Below are 23,036 nucleotides of genomic sequence, written 5' to 3' on the forward strand. Positions count from 1 at the left end.
TGAGTGGGAACCTTGTGGAGAAATAACAAGGTGAAGTTTAACACCCTTCCAACCCAATGTCCTATTCTCGTTGTGGGGAGGACTATTTCCAAAGGTTATGTTTATGTAACATCTCTCAAGGGCTTAGACAATGTTTGCTCTGGCTGGCACTGCTACTGACTGGCTGAATATGTTTTCATTTTTTTTACAATATCAAAGAGCTCTCTTCAATGGAATGTGTTTTTCATTGTCTTTGGACCCTCAGTTCTGTAATTTACGACCTCTCCCTGTGATCTGAATGTCCACTTAAAGTAACCGTTATGCCCTTAGATCGGTGCAGTCTGTTTTTATCAAGTGTGTGTGTGTGTCTTAATCCGCCCCATTTCTTGTGTGCTCTCATAACACAACCCCACTCTCCCCCCTCAGTCAATTTACTGTTGTCCATTTTTGGCATTCTCTCCAGAGACATGAAAGGGAAAGGGGGGATACCTAGTCAGTTGTACAACAGAATGCCTTCAACTGAAATGTGTCTTCCGCGTTTAACCCAACCACTCTGAATCAGAGAGGTGCGGTGGGCTGCCTTAATCCACATCCACGTCTTCGGGGCCTGGGGAACAGTGTGTTAACTGCCTTGCTCATACCACAGACATGGGAGAGTTCTGGTGAAATGCCCTCTCACTGTGTTTCTCTCTCGCTCAGGAGGAGTGTGGTCCAGCATGGTCCCATGTCTGTTTGTCTTGTCTTATCAACTCCTACAGCCAATGTTCAATCAATTAGGTGCAAACAAGCCTGGGATCAGGACGGTGACATGTTTTTTGTTTTGGCTCTGTACTCCAGCACTTTGGATGATACAATGACAGAGGACTAATAATGAACACTAATTGTAATACAATATACAGTGCCTTGCCAAAGTATTCGGCCCCCTTGAAATTTTCGAACTTTTGCCACATTTCAGGCTTCAAACATAAAGATATAAAACTGTAATTTTTTGTGAAGAATCAACAACAAGTGGGACACAATCATGAAGTGGAACGAAATGTATTGGATATTTCAAAAAAAATTAACAAATAAAAAACTGTAATTGGGCGTGCAAAATTATTCAGCCCCCTTAAGTTAATACTTTGTAGCGCTACCTTTTGCTGCGATTACAGCTGTAAGTCGCTTGGGGTATGTCTCTATCAGTTTTGCACATCGAGAGACTGACATTTTTGCCCATTCCTCCTTGCAAAACAGCTCGAGCTCAGTGAGGTTGGATGGAGAGCGTTGTGAACAGCAGTTTTCAGTTCTTTCCACAGATTCTCGATTGGATTCAGGTCTGGACTTTGACTTGGCCATTCTAACACCTGAATATGTTTATTTGTGAACCATTCCATTGTAGATTTTGCTTTATGTTTTGGATCATTGTCTTGTTGGAAGACAAATCTCCGTCCCAGTCTCAGGTCTTTTGCAGACTCCATCAGGTTTTCTTCCAGAATGGTCCTGTATTTGGCTCCATCCATCTTCCCATCAATTTTAACCATCTTCCCTGCCCCTGCTGAAGAAAAGCAGGCCCAAACCATGATGCTGCCACCACCATGTTTGACTGTGGGGATGGTGTGTTCAGGGTGATGAGCTGTGTTGCTTTTACGCCAAACATAACGTTTTGCATTGTTGCCAAAAAGTTCGATTTTGGTTTCAACTGACCAGAGCACCTTCTTCCACATGTTTGGTGTGTCTCCCAGGTGGCTAGTGGCAAACTTTAAACGACACTTTTTATGGATATCTTTAAGAAATGGCTTTCTTCTTGCCACTCTTCCATAAAGGCCAGATTTGTGCAGTATATGGACAGAGTCTCCCACCTCAGCTGTAGATCTCTGCAGTTCATCCAGAGTGATCATGGGCCTCTTGGCTGCATCTCTGATCAGTCTTCTCCTTGTATGAGCTGAAAGTTTAGAGGGACGGCCGGGTCTTTGTAGATTTGCAGTGGTCTGATACTACTTCCATTTCAATATTATCGCTTGCACAGTGCTCCTTGGGATGTTTAAAGCTTGGGAAATCTTTTTGTATCCAAATCCGGCTTTAAACTTCTCCACAACAGTATCTCGGACCTGCCTGGTGTGTTCCTTGTTCTTCATGATGCTCTCTGCGCTTTAAACGGACCTCTGAGACTATCACAGAGCAGGTACATTTATACGGAGACTTGATTAGACACAGGTGGATTCTATTTATCATCATTAGTCATTTAGGCCAACATTGGATCATTCAGAGATCCTCACTGAACTTCTGGAGAGTTTGCTGCACTGAAAGTAAAGGGGCTGAATAATTTTGCACGGCCAATTTTTCAGTTTTTTATTTGTTAAAAAAGTTAGAAATATCCAATAAATTTCGTTCCACTTCATAATTGTGTCCCACTTGTTGTTGATTCTTCACACAAATTACAGTTTTATATCTTTGTTTGAAGCCTGAAATGTGGCAAAAGGTCAAAGTTCAAGGGGGCCAAATACTTTCGCAAGGTACTGTGTGTGTATATATTGTGTATATATATATATATATATATATATATATATATATATATATATATATATATATATATATATATTATTATATTTATTTATTTATAAAAAAATTAAAACACGACCCAAAGCATAGCTACTTTCTTTAGATGCCTAATCTGTCTTTTCTCCGGTTTGTCAAGCCAACTCTCTGTCAACTACCTGAATGGGAGCTGTGTGCTTTAAGTGGAAAGAACTACTGAAAGTGTACCCACTTTTTAGACCACCAAAACACACATCTCCCAGAGGCACTCAAGTGAAAGAAAAGAGCATGTACCCACTTGTGCATTCACAATATCTCACCGCATATTTTAACCGTCTTTATGTGCTTCACCAAAACGCAGCCACCCGAAACCCCATTCTTTCTACTTACTAACACATCAACAAAACAGACTGAGCTCAAAGATGATGATAAATTCATTATGGAGATAGGAAGGCCAAATGTGTGCCTTATCTGAGCCTCTGGCTGTTTGCATTGGGCCACATTTCATATCCGTCTCAACTGTTACTCCTCCAGACTCTTATTTGCTTGGGGTTTGTGGTAAATAGACCCGCTTACGCTCCAGGGGAGGGTCCACACACACACACACACACACACACATACGTCACATACACCCCCTCCTCCCTTTGGACGTCAGGGGCTACAAATGGGGGAGGGGGGGTAGCTTGCTAGGAGCTCCTTCAGGAGTCTCTTGAGCCTGCTATCGTGCGTGCGCTGCAGGGGCAGAGCGGGGATCAAATCCTAGGGAAGAAAACTAGGGGATAAGCCCCTCGCAGGAATGTCAGAGGGATCTTAACTCCGGCTGTGCCTATTGGAGGAGGGATGGTTGTTACAGAAGGACTGGGGGGGGGGGGGATGCAGATGGCCCAGCCAGGAGTGAGTAGCAGATGTCAGGGCCAATCTCTAATGAAAGATGGCACTTCTAGCCCCCACCCCCTAAACCCAAGTCCTCCTAGCCTCCTCCTTTAGCCTGTTAGCAGATCTGAAGGCACTGGGTAGGTGGGAGCAAAATGGTAACGGCTCCACTTAGACCTCCAAGGGGCTTTGGAGAGCTGTATGGGTCTTTCTACAAATAATTGGGCCAATGTGTGACATTGGAGATCAACATTTCAAAATGTTTCTTTTTTTTAATGCAGTTCCACATGTGTACTTATTGGAATAAAAGTGAACTTATGCAAATTGGCCCATAACTCCACCTACACAACAACATAGGCCTAGGTCTATACATTCTTTAAAAACCTCTTAAGTCACCCGGTGGGATGGTTGTATACCGGGACGTACTATTGTAAAGTGGTTGTTCCACTGGATATCATAAGGTGAATGCACCAATTTGTAAGTCGCTCTGGATAAGAGGGTCTGCTAAATGACTTAAATGTTGCTAACGTGTGTAATGTGGCTAGAATGACGTAAGCAGTGGTGAGTTTAGCATGCAAATCTTGGTGGGGCAAAAAAAAAAAAGTGGGATGCATGCCAGCAAAGCCCCAACACAACACTAAGCAATACATTAATTTCACTATAACGGTGACAAATGGTGCCCACAAACTGTTAGGGCCTACATAAAGCTGTCCCAACTGCAGTCCCAACAGCAGTCCCAACACCTTACCACTGCTACACCTGGCTATCAGCAGAGCCTTGTCTGGCAGGGAAACAGTTCATTCAGCCTAATTTACTGCCTTTTAAAAAAACATGGCTGATATGGCTGACTTGTTTGAACAAATGTGGTTTCTACTGACAGTTGATATGTACAAACTATGGAATAAGGGGACAACAAGCGGATAAGAGGTAATCTGTATTTTCGATGAAGACAATAATGAGCGAGCGATGACGGATGTCTTCAATATAACTTTGTTCAGCACGTTTGAAATGTACAGCAACAGAATTCACAACATGGGCTGTTCTTAAAGTGTTCTCTCTGTACACCAAGTCAGAACCATAGGATAAATAAAGGGGGCATATAAGCAGACAATGAAAGCTCTTATAATATTTGATTACATTCTCTAAAACAGGTTAGGCTTCATGTGCACCACCAAGTTAGAACAGTAGGTGAAATTAAGAGGTGAAAATAGACCAAATTATTAGGGTGAGGCACATTGAACACCGTTTGGGTCTTTGTGTGACAAAAAAGATGGACGTCAAATAACATATATTCTATTATAGAATGTTGTGTGCTGAATTTGCACGTGCAAGCCAAACCACTACTATCACTAGCACTGTCAAAGCTGTACAAAAAAAGTCTGCAAACAAGCACACACGGCCACGAACGATGTGTTTACAATACTGCCTTGGTGAAAATAGACCAAATTATTAGGTTGAGGCACATGGGCTACTAATAGCTTACTACACAACATACACTTATGTATATTGTAGCTAAGAAAGTATTACTATCTCCATAGCATATTACATAATTTATGCAGCAGCATAACGTTACAAGACATTTTTGGACTCACCTTGTGCTGTGCTCACTTAACAGGAATGTGGTGCGGCGGTCCTGTGTGGGCAAATGCTGTCATCAAAGTCTGGCATTCTCTGGATTTATGGTGGGAACTCACAGCCACTCCACTGAATAGCAGGCTAGTGGTTGCTTTGCAATACTTGTAGTTAGCCACTGATTCCTTCCAAACCACTCATTGTTGAATTTGCGATTTCCAACTTGTTGTGTAATGTTTATGTACAATGGCCCATGACCACCGATACGTTTTATCTATAATTTCTCTCATTATTTCTCTTCATATGACAAGGATTGAAAAGGATTTGCCAGTAGATTGTCCACTTGATTCATGATGATGACTGCTAGCTAAGATTTTGAAAGTAAGATGTTGACATGATCAGTCCAATCAAAGCTACTGTACATATAATGTGATTTGACGTCATTTTGTCTGTGGCCAATGACCTTGAGCCTTCTTGGAAGGGCTCTTCTAATGTAACTCTATGGCAGGACCCAAAGGGCTTAAATGTTAGATGTCTACCCTTACTAAGTACTTAGACTTGGCCAGTGATGTGGTGTCCCCATGAGTGACAGAACACTGAGCCAATCACGGCACAATGCTCCTATTTTCTGCTGGCTTCCCCCACCACCACAGAAAGCACTGAGCTAGGCTGAAACACCTACATTTTGGAGCTGCCTTACTCAAGAAAGCAGAAAAGAGACCATGTTATATGCGGCTTTATTTACTCAATGATATATTTTTTTACATTGTTTGCAAACTGATATGTGACGTGTATTAAATAATGTACTTACATTCAGTAATCTTTGATTTGTCATCCTGAGGGTCCCAGAGTTTGATAAAATACATTTTTATATATTTTTTTATATTCAAATGTAGGAACTGGGTGCCAGACGTGCTCAATGGGATTGAGGTCCGGGCTCTTCGCTGGCCATGGCAGAACACTGACATTCATGCATGAAATCACACACAGAACGAGCAGTATGGCTGGTGGAATTGTCATGCTGGAGGGTCATGTCACGATGAGCCTGCAGGAAGGGTACCACATGAGGAGTTGGATGTCTTCCCTGTAACGCACAGCGTTGAGATTGCCTGCAATGACAACAAACTCAGTCCGATGATGCTGTGACACATCATCGGACGCGAGTGACACAACCCAGACCATGACGAACCCTCCACCTCCAAATCGATCCCGCTCCAGAGTACAGGCCTCGGTGTAACGCTCATTCCTTCGACGATAAACGCGAATCCGACCATCAACCCTGGTGAGAGAGAACCGCGACTCATCAGTGAAGAGCACTTTTTGCCAGTCTTGTCTGGTCCAGTGACGGTGGGTTTGTGCCCATAGGCGACGTTGTTGGCGGTGATGTCTGGTGAGGACCTGCCTTACTACAGGCCTACAAGCCCTCAGTCCAGCCTCTCTCAGCCTATTGTGGACAGTCTGAGCACTGATGGAGGGATTGTGCGTTCCTGGTGTAACTCGGGCAGTTGTTGCCATCCTGTACCTGTCCCGCGGGTATGATGTTAGGATGTAACGATCCTGTGCAGGTGTTACACATGGTCTGGCACTGCAAGGACGATCAGCTGTCCGTCCAGTCTCCCTGTAGCACTGTCTTAGGCGTCTCGCAGTACGGACATTGCAATTCATTGCCCTGGCCACATCTGCAGTCTTCATGCCTCCTTGCAGCATGCCTAAGGCACGTTCACGCAGATGAGCAGGGACCCTGGGCATCTTTCTTTTGGTTTTTTTCAGAACCAGTAGAATGACCTCTTTAGTGTCCTAAGTTTTCATAACTTATGACCTTAATTGCCTACCGTCTGTAAGCTGTTGGTGTCTTAACGACCATTCCACAGGTGCATGTTCATTAATTGTTTATGGTTCATTGAACCAGGATGGGAAACAATGTTTTAAAGCCTTTACAATGAAAATCTGTGAAGTTATTTGGATTTTTACAAATTCTCTTTGAAAGACAGGGTCCTGAAAAAGGGAAGTTTCTTTTTTTTTGCTGAGTTTAGAAAAGAAAAAGTAGGCCATTACCTCTATTTTTTTTAAGGCCTAGAAATTCATATCGGTATTATATTCTAAAATATGTGAGAATAATGTGGACATTGCCTGACTAAATAGATTGGATGCCTGCATGGAGATTTTTCGATCACCTATGTGGCTGACGCAGGTACACATAATAAATCCATGAATAGAGGTAGCATTAATCTCATCGTCGTTATTTTTCTAATGAGAAAGTGACCAAAAACCAGGTTCCTTTTTTTTAATGTAAGGATTTGTATGGAAAGCCAAGTTGAAGCCAACATTTGCTGTTGTCATCCTCACTGCATGTGGTTTTACTGCAGCAGAGTAGCGCAACACCCTTCAATTAAAGCGGTGTGGAAACAAACGGAAGTGGCCACATCTCTCACAAAAACAGATTTAAAAAATGTAGTCACTGATAATTATAAGGGAGCAGAGAACTTATAAATTGGCTACAATAATTGCAAGAAGTTTTCATGCACCAAATTGACAATGTTCGATTTTTCATGGTAGGCCTATTCCAGTGCTTGAATTTCTGAGCTCCAAGTTCAAGTAGGCTACTTCAAGCCCCTTGTATTGTTTAACGCTGCCGGTGTAACATGGAAAACAAAATGTTTTTGTCATTATTTCATTACCAGATCATCATTGTGAATAAGCCCACTAGGCTATGTAATTTGTCATTATGATGGAGGGATAATGCCAGAGATGCCGGTGTTTTGGAGGATATATTGGCACTGGTATTAGGCCCGAGACAATGTTAAAGCTAACGAGACCCTGCTGTAAATCAAGCAGACAACAACAGATGATCAACCTCAATTCGCTAGGGATATTAGATCCAACGTGGATCCAGGCACCACTGTCTTCACCGGCATAACGAATGAGACACCAAAATATTCTGGACATTCCTCGCAAAGGCATTTTTATTCCCAGCGCTTGGGCTGTTGTTGCATTGCATGCACTCACGACAGCTGTTCGTCACTTGCCTTTCATTCTGATAATTCCTTCCTGGTGTGAAACTATCACTGTGTAATTAAACAGCTCAACACCAGATGTAATACCACAATTATTATGCATGATTGAAGAACCATGTTAATGACAGCATCGATTTTAGGTTTTAAGTATCAAGTATCTTTCTGTTAGAAGTATTCGATTTTTCAATTGTGTTTATTATTTTGGATTTGTGTGCCCATAAACTGTTTTCACCATGTAACAAGGAGACACAAAAAGTTACACTGCATTTCTGACCGCTAGATCCAGGAGTCCTACAGGGTTCAATGTCTACTTTAACTGATTTAATGCTTAATATGTGGTATAACGACAACTTACACTGCCATAAATGCAAGGACAGAAAAGTACTGTTTTATGTCACACGATTTTGGACAAATCCTTCGAGACACCAAGCAAAGGTTTTAAATCGACTCGTGAATTTGATTGAACATAGCTATGATCCACTTTACCTTTATATCAAACAATTGGCAGATTATTATCAATGACGTATCGACCGCTGTAACAAGTTGTCTAGTGTAGGAAGTCCTCACCGGTACCCTAGCTTTTATAGAAAGATCCATGTGAGTTTAACTACGAATGGTGTAACTTCAGAACGGTATATTTATTACTAAAATTGCTTGATCAAACCCACTTGACCTAAAGCCGTCAGTAGCTCTGGGCGTTCAGGATGCAATATACAGCTGTTATGCAAATAACAAATGACCACATGTAGCATCTGCACTGGGATTCGATAGCATGCTGCTGGGAATTGCCAGGGACATCATGATACGATATGATCACGATACGATATGATCACGATACTCATGCGCTGATACAGTGTGTTATTTCAAAGAAGCAACACTAGCTTAACATCACACTTGGGTGGCTGGTCTTGACATAGAAGATTACATGAAACATTGTTCTTTGTAATATTGTCTTAGATTGACTATTTACATACTTTAAGACTTTATATTCCTCATATCAAAAACAAAGCAACATTTTTCTGGCACTCTGGCCTTGACTGTGGAGAAAGCCACAGTGCATTATGACGGCCTCCTGTGAGTTTGACCGGTCAGGCAAAGAGGAGCTGTGCTAAGCTCTTTACGACTACACCAAGTATTGTGGAAGTATTGTGGAAGTCTTGTGATATCAAACAGGCTAAAACCATGTGGTAACACTTATTGTAAAACATTTTGATTCTACGCTGTTATGACACAAACTGTTTTAAAGCGTAATGTGATATTACAACAACGAAGTTACTGCTAACAACGAGCACAACCCTCCCCCTGACATCATTGCTGCACACGTAATAGAACATCACAGTATCTACTGATTTTATTTGTATTATTTAAAAAAAATAAAAATATATTTTTTTTAATCCACCATTTTTTTTCTTCTCCCCAGCTCTGCAACAATAACATTGGTGGTGGGATGACGGTGGCGCTGTTTATGCCGTCTGCGGATTCCACCATTAGGTCAGTAGTCTAGTGGTAGCCTAATGCTAGCTATTTGAGTAAGATGTTTTGTTTCAGTATCATTTACTTTCTTAGGTGCTCATATGGGCTTACCAATAACGGCATGTTGTATCATTATTATGCCACGTAGAGGATATGCAGGGCTTATGATGGAGGGTTCAACTCAGGTAAACGCTAACTAAGATTTATTTAGTAGGCCTGTGGAAAAGCCACAAGTGTATATAGGGTCAGCTTGCTCCAGCTCTCTTTTGTCACGGCTAGGATACAAAGGGCTTTGTTTCGTCGGAGACCCCGAGTGAGTCCCAAATGGGATCCTACACCCAATGTAGTGCACTACTTTTGCCCAGGGGCCGTAGGGTTCTGGTCAAACGTAGTGCGCTTTATAGGGAATAGGGGACGAATACCATGGCTAATTCAAAGAGCAGCGTTTTTGTGGCAGCCAAAGAAAGGGCGGTTAAGAGGAAGCTCTGTAAGCAATTGTTTTTTAAAACTTTGGGCCCAAAACAGGCAAACTGAGTTTGTTTGCGCTCGCTGTACTGCATTTTTGTTCTTTGGAAATGTCAAACCAAGGACGGTCTCCATGCACGGTTGTGGAATGTTTCATTGTTTTAGTGGAACTTTCTTTTGACAACTCTTCGTTGCAACTCAGTTATTTGACAACAAAGGGCCTATGGACCAGCCATTTCTGCTGTATACCATCTATCTATCCCTATATTGCCTGTCTGGTAGCTGGGAGATAGGAATATATCTCTGGTAGTGTGAGTGATTAACCTATAGAGGAGTCACCGGTAAATCGGCTGTCTTACTCTATTAAAGAAACATCGGCCTTGGAGTCACAAATACTGTGTCATTGTTCAGTGTGACAAGCTGTGTATTTTTGGAAGGAATGGTTTTGTATTCAGTTGCTGTCTGTACTGCACTCGGCAAAACAAATCAACACGCACCGCATGACTGTCTGGATTGGCACCGACTTGAGTAAAACTTGAATATTTCCATTTTCTGTTCAAAAAGAAAGTATGAAAGAAGGGAGGTAGGCAAGGAGGGAAAGAGGGGTTGGGTGTCCTTGGAAAGAGTGATACTTTTTCTCTGAATCAGAGCTTCCCAGTTGGCTAGTTGTGCTGAGGCTGCTTGTTCTCGCCCCTCAAAGACTCTCATATATGTGTGTGTGTGTGTGTGTGTGTGTGTTTTCTTGCCGCAAGAAAACGTGTATGTGAACCCTTTGGAAATACCTGGATTTCTACATAAATTGGTCCTAAAATTTTATCTGATCTTCTAGGTCACAACAATATTACAAATACAGTTTGCTTAAACTAATAACACACAAACAATTATATGTTTTCCTGTCTTTATTGAACACACCGTGTAAACATTCACAGTGCAGAGTGGGAATAGTATGTGAACCCTTGGATTTAATAACTGGTTGACCCTCCATGCCACTGCATCTCAATCGGGTTGAGGTCAGGACTCTGACTGGGCCACTCCAGAAGGTGTATTTTCTTCTGTTGAAGCCATTCTGTTGTTGATTTACTTCTGTGTTTTGGGTCGTTGTCCTGTTGCGTCACCCAACTTCGCTTGAGCTTCAATTGGCGGACAGGTAGCCTAACATTCTCCTGCAAAATGTCTTGATAAATTTGGGAATTCATTTTTCCGTCGACGATAGCAAGCTGCACAGGCCCTGAGGCAGCAAAGCAGCCCCAAACCACGATGCTCAATATAGACAAGAAAAATACAATCATTTGTGTGTTATTAGTTTAAGCACACTGTTTGTCTATTGTTGTGACTTAGATGAAGATCAGATCAAATTTGATGACCAATTAATGCAGAAATCCAGGTAATTCCAAAGGGTTCACATACTTTTTCTTGCCACTGTATATACAGTCTGTCTGTGAGAATAAGGGATGCAGGGAGTTTCTGCTGTGACTCAGCTAGGTATTTCCAAGGTTCAGAGGAGAGGGGGGACAGCTGAGCTCACAGCAACCCAGGCTTGGTCAGGTCATAACCTCTACACCAGGGTTTCCAAAATTCTGTCCTGGGGCCCCACCTGGGTGCATGTTTTGAGTTTTTGCCCTAGCACAACACAGCAGATTCAAATAATCTATGCCTGCTAATGAGTTTATTTGAATCAGCTGTGTGGTGCTAGGGCAAAAACCAAAACGTGCACCCAGGTGGGGCCCCAGGACAGAGTTTGGGAAACCTCGCTCTACACAACCTCTGCTGTCTGAAAAAGACAAGACTTCATAGTTGATATTTTATATTAGAAGGGCTTTTGCATTAAAAGAGGGAGAATAACCAGGGGAATACCTGTTAAATGTTTCCTGGAACAAAAGGGTCCGTCCCAAATGGCGCCCTATTCCCTATGTAGTGCACTACTTTCGACCCAAGGCCTATAAGCCTCTGGTCAAAAGCAGTGCACTGTATAGGGAATAGGGTCACGGGTGCCATTTGGAACATTCAGTCCGGTGCATTTAGCTGGAACACGACTCAAGTGCTTTCCATTGCACTTCTCGAACAGAAAGAGGTTAGGGATCAGTGAGGTTGTGACACTGATGGAGCATCATTGATCCCACATTGTCTAGGGAGAGATGGACGTAAGTGAAAGCGAGGGGATTCAAAAAAATGGAGGGAGAGGGAGAGGGAAAGGGAGAGAAGGCTGGATTTGAAGAGGAGTTGAGTGGGTAGGTGAGGGGAGTTGAAGATTGCAGGTGCAAGGGGACCTGAGGAGGTAGTGGCTGTGTCCAAATACCCATATGAGCCTCATAAATAGTATGTGGCGAAAGTGTTAGTGTGTGAAATATAAAAAAAGTGCTCAATGTGTCATCTAATGTGTGATCGCGTTGATTCCCGCCATTCCTTGGTTTTGGTACAGCGCATCAATTTATCTGCTTATCAGCTGTTGTCAGAAAAGACGACTGAATTCCACTAGATCAAACGCCGAAATGAGTATCCAGTTTAAGTATGTGGTACGCTAGTATGGATATTCGGACACGGACAGTGAGAAAAGAGGAGGGGGAGGAGAGGGCAGGAGAGGAGGATAGATGAAAAGATGGGGAAGGAGAGAGGAGGGGGGTGGGGGGGGTGAGTGACTCACTGTTTCTGTTGCCTGATTCACCGGGTCTGTGTTGTGGTGCTGAGCTCAGGGAGTTATTCAGCACCACTGGCAAATTATTTACTGTTTGTGTGTGTGGGGGGGGACTGGGGTACGGGAAAACCATATCAGACAACCTAACCTCAAATCACAACCTGCAGGTACATGCTACTGTACTGTTTGCTGAAGCTAAAAGCTAAGATGAAAAGACGTCAAGCCAGATGCCAGTGCTGTAATGGACTAGTGTTATGTTCCCAATGGACTACTGTACTATGTACTGAACTATTTACAGAAAGCCTTGCTGCATCTCAGTTTGTTGAAATGTGTTTTGAAATTCACACCAAGTAAAAAAGCCATGATTCATTCATGCCAATGAGCCAATTGAAACATGCTCCCGTCATGGTGTCATTGAAGCCTATTCTTCTTCTATCCCAATAGTTTGATGGGTTTGCAACCCAAATGGCACCCCATTCCCTATATAGTGCACTACTTTTGACCAGGGTTGTAGGGTAAAAGTAATGCACTATATGGGGAATAGGGTGTAGTTTGGATAATCATAGCCCTAGATCCTAGCGTTCACGAATGTTAGCAGATAGTTGCTTTGCTGATTTTATGTTCACTCGTTTCAGATAGAGAGCTGGACAGTGTGTACTGTAGGTATGTGCTGAAGATTTTTACACACACACACAGTTACCCAGGATTCTAGAATATCTTCTCTGGTTGAAAACAGCCTCTTGTCCTTGACTTGGTCGACAGTTCTTTCCTGTGCGTGTGTGTTCGTTCAAGCTTTTGTGTCAGTATATCTCAGTACACAGTGCATTCGGGAAAGTATTCAGACCCCTTTTTCCACATTTTGTTACATTACAACCTTATTTGAAAATGGATTTCAAAAAAAGATTCTCTCTTAACAATGTACACACAATAACCCATAATGACAAAGCAAAAACTGGTGTTTAGACATTTATGCAAATAAAAAAAATACAAATACACATTTTAATCACATAAGTATTCAGTACTTTGTTGAATCACCTTTGGCAGTGATTACAGCCTCGAGTCTTCTTGAGTATGACGCTACAAGCTTGGCACACCTGTATTTGGGGAGTTTCTGCAATTCTTCTCTGCAGATCCTCTCAAGCTCTGTCAGGTTGGATGGGGAGCGTCGCTGCGCAGCTATTTTCAGGTCTCCAGATAACAACAACAAAAAAAGTTTATTTAACTAGGCAAGTCAATAAAGAACATTTTTACATTACATTTTTTTTGACATTTTAGTCATTTAGCAGACGCTCTTATCCAGAGCAACTTACAGTAGTGAATGCATACATTTCATTTCATGCATTTTTTAAAATGTATTTTATTTTATATATATATATTTTTTTGTACTGGCCCCCTGTGGGAATCGAACCCACAACCCTGGCGTTGCACACACCATGCTGGCGTTGCAAACACGATGCTCTACCAACTGAGCCACAGGGAAGAACAAATTCTTATTTACAATGACGGCCTACACCGGCAAAAACGGACAACGCTGGGCCAATTGTGCGCCGCCCTATGGGACTCCCAATCACGGCCATTTGTGATACAACCCGGATTCGAACCAGGATATCTGTAGTGACGCCTCAAGCACTGGGATGAAGTGCCTTAGACCGCTGTGCCACTCGGGAGCCCCGATTGGGTTCAAGTCCGGGCTCTGGCTGGGCCTCACAAGGACGTTCATAGGCTTGTCCGGAAGCCACTCATGCGTTGTCTTGGCTGTGTGCTTAGGGTCGTTGTCCTGTTGGAAGATTAACCTTCGCCCCAGTCTGAGGTCTTGAGCGCTCTAGAGCAGGTTTACATCAAGGATCTCTCTGTACTTTGCTCCGTTCATCTTTTCCTCGATCCTGATTAGTCTCTCAGTCCCTGCCGCTGAAAAACATCCACAAAGCATGAGGCTGCCACCACCATACTTCACCGTAGGGATGGTGCCAGCTTTCCTCCAGACGTGACGCTTGGCATTCAGGCCAAACAGTTCAATCTTGGTTTCATCAGACCAGAGAATCTTGTTTCTCATGGTCAAAGTCTTTAGGTGTCTTATGGCAAACTCCAAGCGGGCTGTCATGTGCCTTTTTACTGAGGAGTGGCTTCCGTCTGGCCACACTGCCATAAATACCTGATTGGTGGAGTGCTGTAGAGATGGTTGTCCTTCTGGAAGGTTCTCCCATCTCCACAGAGGAACTCTAGAGCACTGTCAGAGTGAACATCAAGTTCTTGGTCAGTTTGGCCAGGCTCTAGGAAGAGTCTTGGTGGTTCCAAACTTCTTCCATTTAAGAATGATGGGGGCCACTGTATTCCTGGGGACCTTCAATCCTCCAGACATTTTTTTTGGTACCCTTCCGCAGATCTGTGCCTCGATACAATCCTGTCTCGGAGTTCTACGGACAATTCCTTCGACCTCATGGCTTGGTTTTTGCTCTGACATGCACTGTCAAGTGTGGGTCCTTAAATAGACGTGTGTGTGTGTGTGTGTGTGTGTGCCTTTTTCCAAATCATGTCCAATCAAGTTGTAGAAACATCTCAAGGATGATCAATGGAAACGGGATGCACCTGAGCTCAATTTTGAGTATTTCAGTATTTTTTTTTATATATATACTTTTTCAAAAATGACTGAAAACCTGTTGTCTTTATGGGGTATTGTGTGTCGATTTGGTGAATTTATTATTGTTTTTAATACGTTTTAGAATAAGGCTGTAACATAACAAAATGTGTGCACAGTGTGTGTGTGTGCCCCAGACCTGGGTTCAAGTACATGTGTATTTGAGTATGTGGTATTATAAAACAAATCTGTGTATTTGAGTATTTTCAAATACACAGCCCAAAACAAGTACTTTTACTTTTATTACCCCCAGAAATGACAGGGAACATGCAGATAGGTGCCTTGGTGGACGAATGGGGTAGCATCTCACAGCAAGAACTGGCAAATCTGGTGCAGTCCATGAGGAGGAGATGCACTGCAGTACTTAATGCAGCTGGTGGCCACACCAGATACCGACTGTTACTTTTGATTTTGCCCCCCCCCTTTGTTCAGGGACACATTATTCAATTTCTGTTAGTCACATGTCTGTGAAACTTGTTCAGTTTGTCTGTTGTTGAATCTTGTTATGTTCATACACATATTTACACATGCTAATTTTGCTGAAAATATACGCAGTTGACAGTGAGAGGACGTTTCTTTTTTGCTGAGTTTATATCTGAATACTTTACAGTACCTGTCAAAAATGCCTAGAGTGCAAAAGCTCTCATCAGGCAGGGTGGCTACCTTGAAGAATCTAAAACTAAAATATATTTAGATTTAACACTTTTTTGGTTACTACATGATTCCATATGTGTAGTTTTGATGTCTTCAATATTATTCTACAATGTAGAAAATAGTAAAAACCCTGGAATGAGTAGGTGTCCAAACTTTTGACTGGTACTGTACTTCGAATGTATGTGAAAATAATTGCTAGTATTTGAACCGAGGCGTGTGTGTGTTTGTACTGATCCCAGTATATCCCTAGCCTGGTGGTGCTGTCGTGACAACGGCCCTGGGTCCCTCGTGTCTCTGTGTGGTGCGAGAGGCAGCACAATGACGCCGTTGTTGCCTGCTGGGGTCTCTGGTAGCAGCGGTGGTGTTGTACACATTCATTTTGATGCTGCCCCACTGGAGACTTGTTTGAGCCCTCAGACTCTCTCTGTGTGCAGTGCACTAACGATAAAAACGCTTCTTTTAGAATGAGATCAGATTCTCGATGCTGAAAAGTACAAATCCAACCTGACCCCTTTAAAAAGTATGTTTTGACTGGTGCCCGTAGAGCATTTCGTAAACTCGACTGCAAACTTTTAAAGTCTTTCATCTTTAACATTGTCCTGGGGCAAGTTAGCATTTTAATCTTGAATGTTTTAAATGCATCTGGACGAATCATTTCTCTTGGAGGATGAATGTAATATATTTGAAAGAGAACTTGTTTTATCACCTCTGTTTGCTAATACACAAGTGTATTGTTGACAGATGGGCCTAGTTTTGTTTGAGGTTTTTTAGTGAATATTTAATTAAGTCTATACAGTATAAGAAATCACCATTCGTCTGTTCTATATAAATAAATTATCCTGCCAGGATTGGCTTCCTGCAAGACATGATCTTTTATATCCTAATAATTAATGAGTACTCCATAGATGCTATGATGCGTGCGTGGTCTTCTGTCCTACTCTGCATGAAATTCTATTTGTGAAGGTAGAAGCCAAGACTCTGTTAGTACAGTTTTTATGTAATTTCATCTTGCGAGCGTTGTAAGGACGCTGATCTTTTAGGTTGAAATGGCACCCTATATAGTGAACTACTTTTTTACCAAGACCCATAGGGTCTGATCAAATGTAGTGCACTATGTAAGGAATAGGGTGCCATTTGGGATGCTGCCTTAGAATTACTTATTTTAGTTATTTGACTGACTGACAAGGTCTTGGGTGGGCAGAGAAAAGAGTGGGCTACAATATACACCAAACAAAAATATAAACGCAACATGTGAAGTGTTGGTCCCATGTTTCATGAGCTGAAAAAAAAGAAAGCTCCTTACACAGGTGCACCTTGTGCTGGGGGACAATAAAAGGCCACTATAATGTGCAGGTTTGTCACACAACACAAGGCAACAGATACCTCAAGTTTTGAGGGCGTGTGCAATTGGCATACTGACTGCAGGAATGTCCACCAGAGCTGTTGCCAGAGAACGTAATGTTCGTTTCTCTACCATAAGCCGCCTCCAACGTCGTTTTAGAGAATTTGGCAGTACGTCCAACCGCCCTCACAACCGCAGACCAGGTGTATGGCGTCGTTTGGGCGAGCAGTTTGCTGATGTCAACATTGTGAACAGAGTGCACCATGGTGGCGGTGGGATTATGGTATGGGCAGGCATAAGCTATTGCATTTTATCAATGGCAATTTGAATGCACAGAGATGCCGTGAAGAGATCCTGAGGCCCATTGTCATGCAATTGATCAGCCACCATCACCTCATGTTTTGGCATGATAATGCACGGCCCCATGTCACAAGGATCTGTACACAATTCCTGGAAGCTGAAAATGGCCCAGTTCTTCCAGGGCTTGCATACTCACCAAACATGTCACCCATTTGAGCATGTTTGGGGTGTTCTGGATAGACGTGTTTGACAGCGTATTCTGGTTCCTGCCAATATCCAGAAACTTTGCACAGACATTGAAAAGGAGTGGGACAACATTCCACAGGCCACAATCAACAGCCTGATCAACTGTATGTGAAGGTGTCGCGCTGCATGAGGCAAATAGAGGTCACACCACATACGGACTGGTTTTCTGATCCACACTCCTACCTTTTTTTTTCTTAAGGTATCTTTGACCAACTGTATTCCCAGTCATTTGAAATCCATAGATTAGCGCCTAATTCATTTAAATTGACTTATTTCCTCATATGAACTGTAACTCAGTAAAATCTTTTAAATTGTTGTTTTTATATTTTTGTTCAGTATAAATGTACTGTTCAAATGAGCTCCTTTGTTCGTCTCCACAAAGAGATGGAGAATGGCCTTTTAAAGATAAGTGTATTTGTGTTTTGTATACAGCTCACACCAAACAAAGCCCAGATGTCAGAGAAGAATTGGCTTTATTTCTTCGGTTCACCCAGCTATCTGGTTTTGTCACGCTGCGAACACCTGTCTCACCACGCTCGCACAAGCTCAGTGTGGGATCTTTGCACGTTGTCTCCGGGCTGGGTACTGTTTTTTACCATGTTGGGAGCATGGCCAGGTACGAGGCCCTGCATAAGATACAGATCCCACCACTGTGTCAGTGTGTGTTTACGCTCAGTCGTGTGTGCCTCTGATAAAGTAATGAACGATAAAGACTATTGCCCGCTTAATGTTTTAGTTAAGTCAACCTTTTTCCTACAGGCAATATGTAACCGGGTGTGTTTATGTGTGCGAGTAAATGTATAATAGTAAAACAAAGGACATTTGGACAATCGGGAACTTTTTTGCCAGTCCCCACAAGGGAAAGAGGCTATTTTAGGGTTAGAATTAGGTTTTGGGTTTGGGAAAGTAGGATTTTGAATGGGAATCAATTGTTTGGTTCCCACATATCCACAGATGTTCCATCAATATTGTAATAAACAGCAGAGCTGGTATTAGTAGTGTGAAATTCATGCTTTTAACATTTATTTGCGGGTTGTTAGGTGTGTAGAACTTGACAGCCATGGTATGATACACCTTTGCACTCTGTTACAATAGCATTGTGTAGGCTACTGCATCTATCAAGAATGCTAAGAATGAATGGCCATCCGGAAAGAAGGGTTAGCAAAATATACTGTTATTCTATATTCTATGGTTCAGTCACTAGCAACATGCTACACCAAGGCTGTGCGTATCAACATTGCTGTGAGTTTAGTGTTCTGATCAGGACCACGTGTTTATAGTATAAATCAAATTTGTTTTCAGAGGTGACCGTATGAGTCCAATGGGCCTTTTGTAACTGCTTCCTGTCTGATTCTCTATACACACACGCACACACCTTCGTCTCTCTCTCGCTGCCTCCCTCCTCATTTAAAGTGTAATTCCAATTTTGTTCACTCACTCACTCACTCACTCACTCACTCACTCACTCACCCACCTCCTAGTAGAAAACCAAATCAACATGTGCATGCACTTTGGCTTTGCTCTCCTGGACTCTAACATGCTGTATTTCCAGGCATCAAGCGAACTGCTTCACTGCTCCTCTGCTTCCCCTCTGGTTGTCTTTCCTCTCTTTCACCATTGATGGTCTTTCACAACACCTCACAAAGCAGAGCGGTCTTAAGGTGAGTCCCAAAATGGCACACTATTCCAATATAGTGCACTATATTTGACCAGGGCCCATAGGGAATAGGGTGCCATTTGGGATGCAGTTGTAGACTCACTACCACAGGACACATTTCCAAGTGTTTCAAATGCCCTGCAATTAGCATTGAGGTCAATTGCATTATTGTATACCAACAATGTTGATAACCCTTTTTTATCTTGATCCTCATTGAATAGGGTTCCAAAATTCCCAGGTTTACCAGAAATCCCAGGTTGGAATCAGGATGGAATAGGCAGAAAATCTGTGAATCCTCCAACCAGAATTTCTGGAATACCTGGGAATTGTGAGAAAGTTACTGGAATTTTGCATTCATCTGTTGGAATGAAGTCATGCAAATCTCTTGCCTATGCCTCGGACCCCAAACCATGTTTCTTTACCACCTAGTTGAATGTGATTATTTTAGACTTGGGTGCGGATCCGGTCTAGCTGGGAGAGACATCACATTTCAATTCAAGGTGTATGCAAACAACGCGCCTTTAAGGGTATATCAAATGAAGACATCCCTTGAAAAGAAAGGAAAATAACACCCGCCCACTTTGACCGATTATGATTTTTCAACACCGATACTGATTATTGGAGGACCAGAAAAAGCCGATACCAATGAATCGGCTGATTTTTATTTAAAAAAAAATAAAAAAAAGTTTGTGTACCGTAATTTCTGGACTATTAAGCCCACTGAATTAAAAAAAAAAATGTTTATTTTGAACATAAGCCACACATGTCTATGAGCCGCAGGTGCCTACCGGTACATTGAAACAAATTAACTTTACACAGGTTTTAATGAAACACGGCTTGTAACAAAAATAAATGGGCTTTAACGAAACACGGCTTGTAACAAAAAAAAAAATAATTAGCAGTAAGCTTTAGTTGTCTTTTTGCACTGAGTCAATTCCTCACGCTGCTGTTTCCAACGTCTTATCATCGACTCATTAAGACCAAGCTCCCGTGCAGCAGCTCCATTTCCTTTTCCAACAGCCAGATCAATTGCCTTCAACTTGAAAGCTGCATCATATGCATTTCTCCATGTCTTTGCCATGATGAGGGTGACAAAATGACTACCGTATTCAGAATGATGGGAAGTTTGAGAGCGCTCGATTTAATCTAAACAGTAAACAAAAAAGTTGTTTGACCTTAACCCCTTTCGGCAATTTCATTGGTCTAATGAAAGCTTCATGCCGCCAAAAAACTGAGCACGTCACAGAATGTGTTTTTTTGGAAGAAAAAAATTTGAAAGCGGGAAAAATCCATATATTAGCCGCGTCATTGTTTTAAGCCGCGAGGTTCAAAGCCTGGGAAAAAAGTAGCGGCTTATAGTACGGAATTTACGGTATGTATGTATATGTATATACAGTGGGGCAAAAAAGTATTTAGTCAGCCACCAATTGTACAAGTTCTCCCACTTAAAACGATGAGAGGCCTGTAATTTTCATCATAGGTACACGTCAACTATGACAGACAAAATGAGAAAAAAAAATCCAGAAGATCACATTGTAGGATTTTTTTAATGAATTTATTTGCAAATTATGGTGGAAAATAAGTATTTGGTCACCTACAAACAAGCAAGATTTCTGGCTCTCACAGACCTCTAACTTCTTTAAGAGGCTCCTCTGTCCTCCACTCGTTACCTGTATTAATGGCACCTGTTTGAACTTGTTATCAGTATAAAAGACACCTGTCCACAACCTCAAACAGTCACACTCCAAACTCCAATATGGCCAAGACCAAAGAGCTGTCAAAGGACACCAGAAACACAATTGTAGACCTGCACCAGGCTGGGAAGACTGAATCTGCAATAGGTAAGCAGCTTGGTTTGAAGAAATCAACTGTGGGAGAAATTATTAGGAAATGGAAGACATACAAGACCACTGATAATCTCCCTTGATCTGGGGCTCCACGCAAGATCTCACCCCGTGGGGTCAAAATGATCACAAGAACGGTGAGCAAAATCCCAGAAGCACACGGGGGGACCTAGTGAATGACCTGCAGAGAGCTGGGACCAAAGTAACAAAGCCTACCATCAGTAACACACTACGCCGCCAGGGACTCAAATCCTGCAGTGCCAGACGTGTCCCCCTGCTTAAGCCAGTACATGTCCAGGCCCGTCTGAAGTTTGCTAGAGAGCATTTGGATGATCCAGAAGAGGTATGGGGAGAATGTCATATGGTCAGATGAAACCAAAATATAAGTATTTGGTAAAAACTAAACTCGTCGTGTTTGGAGGACAAAGAATGCTGAGTTGCATCCAAAGAACACCATACCTACTGTGAAGCATGGGGGTGGAAACATCATGCTTTGGGGATGTTTTTCTGCAAAGGGACCAGGACGACTGATCCGTGTAAAGGAAAGAATGAATGGGGCCATGTATCGTGAGATTTTGAGTGAAAACCTCCTTCCATCAGCAAGGGCATTGAAGATGAAACGTGGCTGGGTCTTTCAGCATGACAATGATCCCAAACACACCGCCCGGGCAACGAAGGAGTGGCTTCGTAAGAAGCATTTCAAGGTCCTGGAGTGGCCTAGCCAGTCTCCAGATCTCAACCCCATAGAAAATCTTTGGAGGGAGTTGAAAGTCCGTGTTGCCCAGCGACAGCCCCAAAACATCACTGCTCTAGAGGAGATCTGCATGGAGGAATGGGCCAAAATACCAGCAACAGTGTGTGAAAACCTTGTGAAGACTTACAGAAAACGTTTGACCTGTGTCATTGCCAACAAAGGGTATATAACAAAGTATTGAGAAACTTTTGTATTGACCAAATACTTATTTTCCACCATAATTTGCAAATAAATTCATAAAAAATCCTACAATGTGATTTTCGGGAAAAAAAATTTCTTCTCATTTTGTCTGTCATAGTTGAAGTGTACCTATGATGAAAATGACAGGCCTCATCTTTTTTAGTGGGAGAACTTGCACAATTGGTGGCTGACTAAAGACTTTTTTGCCCCACTGGTGTGTGTGTGTGTGTGTGTTTATTTGTAATAATGACAATTACAACAATACTGAATGGACACTTATTTTAACTTAATATAAAACATCAATAAAATCAATTTAGCCTCAAATAAATGTAACATGTTCAATGTGGTTTAAATAATGCAAAAACAGAGTGTTGGAGAAGAAAGTAAAAGTGCAATATGTACCATGTAAGAAAGCTAACGTTTAAGTTCCTTGCTCAGAACATGAGAACATATGAAAGCTGGTGGTTCCTTTTAACATGAGTCTTCAATATTCCCAGGTAAGAAGTTTTAGGTTGTAGTTATTATAGGACTATTTCTCTCTATACCATTTGTATTTCATATACCTTTGACTATTGGATGTTCTTATAGGCACTTTAGTATTGCCAGTGTAACAGTATAGCTTCCGTCCCACTCCACGCCCCTACATGGGCTCGAACCAGGAACACATCGACAACAGCCACCCTCGAAGCATCGTTACCCATCGCTCCACAAAAGCCGCGGCCCTTGCAGAGCAAGGGGAACAACTACTTCAAGGTCTCAGAGCGAGTTACGTCACCGATTGCAATGCTATTAGCGCGCACCCCGCTAACTAGCTAGCCATTTCACATCGGTTACACCAGCCTAATCTCGGGAGTTGATAGGCTTGAAGTCATAAACAGCTCAATGCTTGAAGCACAGCAAAG

At 42.3% G+C, this 23,036-nt stretch overlaps 1 protein-coding gene across 12 annotated transcripts in view; it reads left to right on the plus strand.

Moving 5' to 3' along the window:
* The window catches only part of LOC106561057 (pleckstrin homology domain-containing family A member 7), a 172,360-nt gene that overhangs the window by 5,817 nt on the left and 143,507 nt on the right, over positions 1–23,036 (plus strand). For 2 of the 12 annotated variants that reach the window (XM_045688083.1, XM_045688084.1), the window contains exon 4: positions 9,373–9,443. The exons of the other annotated variants lie outside the window; for them this stretch is intronic. In XM_045688083.1, coding sequence (XP_045544039.1) covers positions 9,373–9,443 — 71 coding nt within the window. The remainder of the gene's footprint in view (positions 1–9,372; positions 9,444–23,036) is intronic. 12 annotated transcript variants of the gene reach the window in all.

The sequence above is a fragment of the Salmo salar genome, chromosome ssa10 (assembly GCF_905237065.1).
Source record: "Salmo salar chromosome ssa10, Ssal_v3.1, whole genome shotgun sequence".
Classification (NCBI taxonomy): Eukaryota; Metazoa; Chordata; class Actinopteri; order Salmoniformes; family Salmonidae; genus Salmo; species Salmo salar.